Source organism: Myotis lucifugus, unplaced genomic scaffold (assembly GCF_000147115.1).
Source record: "Myotis lucifugus unplaced genomic scaffold, Myoluc2.0 scaffold_66, whole genome shotgun sequence".
NCBI lineage: Eukaryota > Metazoa > Chordata > Mammalia > Chiroptera > Vespertilionidae > Myotis > Myotis lucifugus.
This window is the reverse complement of record NW_005871114.1, coordinates 5,715,699-5,723,455: the sequence shown is the minus strand read 5'-3', so window position 1 is coordinate 5,723,455 and position 7,757 is coordinate 5,715,699. Positions and strand designations below refer to the sequence as shown.

General features: G+C 35.6%; 1 protein-coding gene across 3 annotated transcripts in view; it reads left to right on the top strand.

Moving 5' to 3' along the window:
• Positions 1 to 7,757, top strand: part of PCGF5 (polycomb group ring finger 5) — a 59,767-nt gene that overhangs the window by 45,651 nt on the left and 6,359 nt on the right. For 2 of the 3 annotated variants that reach the window (XM_023754922.1, XM_023754919.1), the window contains one exon: positions 1,513 to 1,572. The exons of the other annotated variant lie outside the window; for it this stretch is intronic. In XM_023754922.1, the coding sequence (XP_023610690.1) occupies positions 1,513 to 1,572 (60 nt within the window). The remainder of the gene's footprint in view (positions 1 to 1,512; positions 1,573 to 7,757) is intronic. 3 annotated transcript variants of the gene reach the window in all.

Genomic DNA, 7,757 nt, shown 5'->3' with positions numbered 1-7,757 from the left:
TGTTAATCCTCACCGGAGGATATTTTTTAGAGAGAGTGGAAGGGAGGGGAGAGACAGAGAGAAACATCTATGTGAGAGAAACACATTGATTGGTTGCCTCCCACATGAGCCCTGACCAGGGCCAGGGGTCGGATCAACCTGCAACTGAGGTATGTGCCCTTGACTGGATTCTAACCCGGGACCGTTCAGTCCTCAGGCTACTGAGCCAATCCGGCCAGGGTGAGCTTGAAGACTCTTGAGAAAGGGGAAGGTTGCCAAGGACAGCAGTGCTGGGCATATACAGTGATGGCGAACCTTTTGAGCTCAGCGTGTCAGCATTTTGAAAAACCCTAACTTAACTCTGGTGCCGTGTCACATATAGAAATTTTTTGATATTTGCAACCATAGTAAAACAAAGATTTATATTTTTGATATTTATTTTATATATTTAAATGCCATTTAACAAAGAAAAATCAACCAAAAAAATGAGTTCGCGTGTCACCTCTGACACGCGTGTCATAGGTTCGCCATCACTGTCTTAGGACATGTTGATGAGCCCTAACAGAAATGCAAAGACTAACTTTTAGGGGGGGAACTTGCTAAAGTCTTTGGGGAAATGGAAAATTTCTAAAATTTTATTTTAAAGGCTGTCAATATATTTGTTTTAATTATTGCTTACTTAAGTGTTCTTTCAAAGTATATATTTTTAAAAGCCGTTCTGGGATGTTAGATTTCTCCTGGTTAATTTATATCTTTCATTTTTATTTTTATTTTTTTTCCATTTTGAATAGGCATGCAATATTGAATTCACATATGCATAATGTTGAAAAATCATTATTAAATGATTCTTTTAAAATATGAATGATTAAACTGCTAAAGTGAGTTTACAAATGAATTTACTCAATAGTTTTAAAATATGTTCATTTATTGATTTACTCATAAAACATTTTTTGAGTGGCTGCTGTGGGCCTTAGCTATTAATATTGCAAATATAAATAAGATAGAGACACAAGGAGTTCACCATCTGATGTTATTAAAATATATATGGAGACTAAGAATCTAACCTGCTAACAATATAAGGAACCCAATTTAAAACAAAATGGATCCCTTACAGGTTGAGGCAAATTTCATGCCCCTGTCAGAGCTCTGATATCCTTAAAAGTGATGCTTTCAAGAGGTAGTTGAGGAGGAGACCTAGGAGATTAATCGTAAGACGGGACAGATGGAGGGTTTTCCCAGGCATTAGTATTTGAAGAGGAGATGGAAAGGATGGGTAAAACATTTTGGTAAAATATTTGCAGAATATTAGCCAAACTCTTATTTAGATACTAAAATTACTTCAAGCTAAATTTTACCAGTCACTATTATTAAAATCAATTTTAAAAAACCAGCTACCCTAGTTTGGAAAGTGTTTACTTAAAATGAATCATGTTGACTCATGTTTGACGTTAAGTTATATTTTTTGAATAATCAGTTTTAAATATGTATCCAGTTGTGGATGCCTCTTATCTGATGAGTTCATCTCCTCCGCAGTTTCGGTGTCTGAACTGCTCAGCTTCGCAAGTCTGCCCTCAGGATGGCCCTTTGTATCAGGTAAGAGGCACTCACGACTGTACATATGACCCTGACGATATTGCCACCATGGGGACTGCTTTCATCCCAAACTCGAGTTCCTAAGACACGTAACTTGGTGAAACTAATACTTATTTAAGCTACAAAACTTCCTTTCAAATTGTGTCCCCAAAGTTTCCCATTATTTTAGTTCTCTTGAAATATCTATTTAATTTTACTAAACTAAAAATGAAATTATTAATGTTAAGGCCATTTTTTATGAGTTAGGGATTTTTAATAATTACCACTTTTAGCCCTTGAGAAATCTCTGCTCTATAGTGGATCTCTGCTCCACACTTAATACTTCTTTGTGTGTTACTTTTTTAAAATTACTCATTCACCCACAGTGAAAGGTAAAATGCCAGATGAGGTGAAGCAAATTAATGGCAGCAGCTAAATGTAATTGTGAGCTGGCTTACTAAGTGCTTTACTTGGGTTACCTCTTTTAATATAGAAATGATAGTGAACTAATTTAATAATGCACTGAGAAAACTTGAACATGGATCTGAGGAAAGTTTATCAATAAAAATACATTTTATAAATTTGGAAAACAGAAGGGATTAAGGGTGGTATAGTTAAGAATTACTGTACAGAGATGATCTATGGATTAATTATAGCATTTCTTTAAAATCCCCAATGTTTGGAATATTACTTAGCCATAAAAATAGAACAAAATCTTAACATTTGCAGTAACATGGATGGACCTAGAGGGTATTATGCTAAGTGAAATAACTCAGTCAGAGAAAGACAAATATCATATGATTTCACTTATATGTGGAATCTAAAGAACAATGTAAACAAACAGAAATAGACTCATAGAGCCGAACCGGTTTGGCTCAGTGGATAGAGCGTCGGCCTGCGGACTCAAGGGTCCCAGGTTCGATTCCGGTCAAGGGCATGTACCCTGGTTGCGGGCACATCCCCAGTGGGGGGCGTGCAGGAGGCAGCTGATCGATCTCTCTCATCGATGTTTCTAACTCTCTATCCCTCTCCCTTCTTCTCTGTAAAAAATCAATAAAAAAAGAAAAAAAAAAGAAATAGACTCATAGATACAGAGAACAAACTGATGGCTGCCAGAGGGGAGAGGGGTTGGGGGACTGAGCAAAAAAGGTGAAGGCATTAAGTACAAAATGGCAGTCACAAAATAGTCATGGGGAACATAGGCAATAATCCTATATAATAAAGGCCTAATATGCAAATCGAGCACCGGGCCTCTAGTATTGTAATAAGTATGTATGGTGCCAGGTGGGTACTGGAAATATCAGGGGAACACTTTGTTGGCACTGATGTCTGTTTCCTTAGAAATAAAGATGTTCCTAACCATTGATATCAAGTATTAGAGAACAGCAGGAGTAAGACCAAATTTTCAATAATCCACACATATTTTGTGTGTGTGGGTGTGTGTATAAAGTCCCTGAAATAGACAATTTTGTAGAAAATACAAGTGGACCAAAATTTACTTAGGAAGTAAGAAAATTTAAATCACTAAATCATGAAAGGCATAAAAATATTATTAAAGAACTACTTCCTCAAAGGATACCTAATTAGTTTTATGGTCATAAACTTAAATTTTCAAGGAATAGATCATTCCCGTTCTAAAAATTGTTTTAAATCATTGAAAAAGATCAAATTCTTCTGAATTCATTTTACAAAAGTAACACAATCATGACAGCAAAAACTGACTCCCAATTAGAAAACTAGCAAATCTTATTTTTATATTGATTTTTTTTTTAGAGCGAGAGTAAGGGGGAAGGAGAGAGAGAGAGACATCTATTTGTTGTTCCACTTATTTATGTATTCATTGTTGATTCTTATATGTGCCCTGACCATACGCCTTGGTGTATGGGGACGACACTCTAACCAACTGAGCTGGCTACCCAGCCAGGGCTCAAATCTTATTTTGAATATAAATATAAAAATGATAAATAATATACTATATTATACTAAATATTGTACTAAAAGAATGAAAGCAAGACTAAATAGTACTTTTATCAGTAATGCAAGAAATAAAAATCATCAGTAAATGCTGAAAAGGCATTTGACAAAATTCAGTGTTAAGTCTTACTTTTTCCTACCAGCTTCTGATTTTGAAAAGTTTCGAAACAAAAGTTGAAATAATAATACAAAGTAATATTCTTTACTTACACATAGATTTACCAAGTAACATTTTGCTACATTTTCTGCCCTCTCTCTCTCTCCTTATCAATCTTTATACATATACCTATTGTTTCTTTGTGAAACCATTTGAAACTAAATTTTAAGTATCATCACAATAGGCTACTAAATACTTCAGCATATAATATCTAAAATCAAAGACCTCATATAGAACCAAAATACCACTACACTCACAAAAAATTTGAATAATATACTAAATATTAGAGATATTAATTCTCCCCATAATTAAATTATTATATTTAGAGAGGTTTTAAGCACACTTTTACCAATTTTTTGTTTAACTTTTCAAAATAAGTCATTCTAAAGTTCATCAGGAAATATAAACCAGTGTTTCTGATCAGTCACATTTTTAAATGAGCAACCTGGGGACATGTGCAATGCCACATACTGACATGTATTTTAAAGCTGGAATAACTAAAACAGAGGACTAACTTACACACAGACATATGAATAAAAAGAATAGCTTAGGAACAGACTGTAGTATGTATGAACCTATAAAGAGAGTATTTTAAATTATGGAGGAAAAAAGATTCATTTAACAAATATTGTTAAGCCCTTAACTGGGCATTCTTTTAGGTCCTGAGGATACAGAAGTAAAAATGAAAACAAAATTATTTCATGGAGCTTACACTCTAATGATGGTAACAGATGAAAAATAAATAAAATTTATAATGTTAGAATAAAAATTAAAGTAAATAAATAGAATTAGATAAGCTTGCCAAGGAAAGCTTTCTTGGTGATGATATTTGATCAAAAAGAAGTGAGAGAAATAGCTATGTATATATCTGGGGTAGGGCACTCCAGGCCGAGGGAACACAGAGCAGAGATCTGGAGGAGGGGCGTATCTGGTTGTTTGGGGCTAATCGGTGAACTCAGAACATAGATATTGGGGGTGAGGTGTGATCTAGAAGGGTTTGTGCAGGATTCAGTCCATACTTCATATCTGAGTTTCTCATGGCTTAAAATAATAAATATTTAAAGGAGAAAATATAGTTGAATAATGAATCTCAGAGTAGGGATGGCCTTTCTCCTTGTATATGTGAAAGAAAAAAATACAAACTGAGGTGACTATTAATATTGTAAAATACATGACAAATATACCACAATTGAGGAAATATTAGTAATATGACACAAAGGTTTAATGTCCTTAACACATAAAGTCCTTAACACATATAAATCTATAAGACAAAGTTCAGTTTTCCATAGAATAATGAGCAAAAGCTATGATTAGGCAAGTCACAAAAGAAGGAAACTGCCCAATAAGCATACAAAAATGGTTTACTTCTTTAGAAGCCAAGAAAACAAATAAAATATTTTTATGCTTATTTAATTGCCAGATTAAAAGGAAGAAGGGGTAGTGCTCATTACTGGTGAGGCTATGGAAGAATGAGCTCCCATATTTCTTTTGGAAATGTAAAAATAGAACAACTTTCTTGGAGTCCACTCTCTTGTGTGACAACATTTAGCAAAAAGCTCTAAAAATGTGTGTGCTGTTTTAACCAGCAGTTCTACTTCTAGGACCAACCTGGGGGTGGCGGGGAGGAGGTGAGGTAGAGAGCAGGGACTAGACCAGTGATGGCGAACCTATGACACGCGTGTCAGAGGTGACACGCGAACTCATTTTTTTGGTTGATTTTCTTTGTTAAATGAATGGCATTTAAATATATAAAATAAATATCAAAAATATAAGTCTTTGTTTTACTATGATTGCAAATATCAAAAAATTTCTATATGTGACACGGCACCAGAGTTAAGTTAGGGTTTTTCAAAATGCTGACACGCCGAGCTCAAAAGGTTCGCCATCACTGGACTAGACCATAGATCATTGGGTCAGCATTAATTTGTAATAGAAAAAAAAAAGGAATAAAGTAAAACGTACAGCAAAAAGATACTTGTTGATAACTTACCGGTTCATTTCTGTAAAGGCATTATACACAGCCTTTAAAAATGATCATGTTAAGTAAGTAGAGTAGAAACAAGTGTATGGAATTTTTTAATGGACAAAATTATTTACCGAACAATATGTGTAGTATGATTTCAGTTTTCAAAAACAAAGAAGTACGTAGACAAAGAGACTAGAAGAATATACACTGATATGATTATGGTGTTATCTTTGGATGGTAGTATTTAAATCAAATTTCTTTTGTTCATGGTGCTTTTCTATATTTTCTAAATCTACAGTAAAGCCAAGTTATTTTTATGATAAAGAAAAACGTGTTTTTTTTAAGAAAAAGAGTACATCGAAGTTAATTTTAGGATTTTCTAACATTATCACATTTAAAATACATACTTTAGAAGTATCTCTTCTTTATTTTAGTACCTGATGAGACTGGGGACTAGCAACCCTGCGAAATGTGGGTTGATTCAGTAAAATCACTTAACAACATCGGGAGGAGTGAGTGATGTGCCATAATTCATTAGAGTAAGAAAGCAACTGAAACGCAAATAAAACTTAAAGTTCATCTTAATTTCCAGTATTGTAACACATTTCATTAAATTTATTAAGCTCCATATGTTTTCATAGATAAACAAACACAAATGGTTACTTAGAGGCAAAACCATTTTTGGCCAAAAACTGAGAAAGTCCCAACCACTTAAAACCAAGCCATTTTACTTCCCTCTCTACCTTCGTGCTACTAAAATCGGTGTTGGATTCTCCTGTGTATTATGAATGGATCTAGAACAAATGACTTAATTATTTGCAGAGTGTGTGCAGAGTCAGCATCAGGAGTGGAAGCAGAGGTGGGAGGCGTATTGGGATGAAGGGCAGGCAGGAGGCTGGGGGCTGGTAGAATGGGAAGCAGTAAAGTCAGAGTTGGATGTCTAGGTAGCAGTCTCCAAATCTGGCTGAGCTTCAACAACACAGAGAGTTTTATAAAACACAGATTTCTGTCTCCACTCCCAGACACTCTGATTCAGAGGGAACAAAATAAATTTTAAAATAAAAACAATAAAATTCAGACGAAAAATGATTTTGACCGTGGAAACCCTGAGACTGACTTTTACTCCAGCCCCTAGAAAACTGGTAGTGGTGCCACCTTATTCCGCTGGGAGGAGTGAGACCTAGGAATTCCCGTTCCCACTCTCAATACCTTCCTGGCTGAATGGTAGAAGGGAATCCCACACTGGGTTTTCTCAGTATGTAGCACAGCTATGATGAATATCGAGACCTTTGTCAGGTCATTGTCAGGATTACAGACTGTCAGTGTATCCCTTTGATTCACACGAAGAAGACAGTTCTCTCTACTGGATTTTTGCATTCACCCACACTAAGATGAAGGGGAAACAGTCAAGGGCCATTTCAGCCTTTCTGGGTTTCATAAAAGCTCCTCAAAATTTCATTTTAAAAGGGAGAATCTGCAGCTTTAAGAAAAGGAAAACCATTGGTTCTCCAGACCCTTTTTGACTTGGGTTCTATACATGTGGTAAAACAGAGGGTAAATGCAGATGCAAAAGTAGCCCCGTGCCACATACCATTTGTCTACCAGAAGCCGTTTCCTCTCTAGTACCGTGTGCTGGTGTGTGGCACTTTTTCTACATAGAGTGACATGAAGGACAACCTGAACCATTCAATTACATAAGAATCAAATCGAAGTATTTAATAGGACCAACTGATTATTGAAAGGAGGCAGTAACCTAAATGTTTCATGTAACAAATCAGCTACTTTAGTTTTTTTAAAAAGCTGAAAAGAGTGTCGAACTGACTGAAAAAATGTAATTTATGAAAACTCTCCCACTTTCATAGATTCATGGCAGGAGGTGTCTGTTCATTTGTGACTCAGTAGGTTCTCACAGAGTCCAGCTCTGTTGGAACCCAGACTGCGGACTTGGCTTGTTCAGCCCCACAGGTGCACACCTTTAAGGAGGCATCACAGCTTTCAGTGCCCACAGGCCCTGCCTCCCCCTAAGTGTCACATCAGTACTAGGCACATGCAACCAGTGCAAGGACTATAGGACTTTAAACTTGACCTTTGTCATATATTATGGAAAAC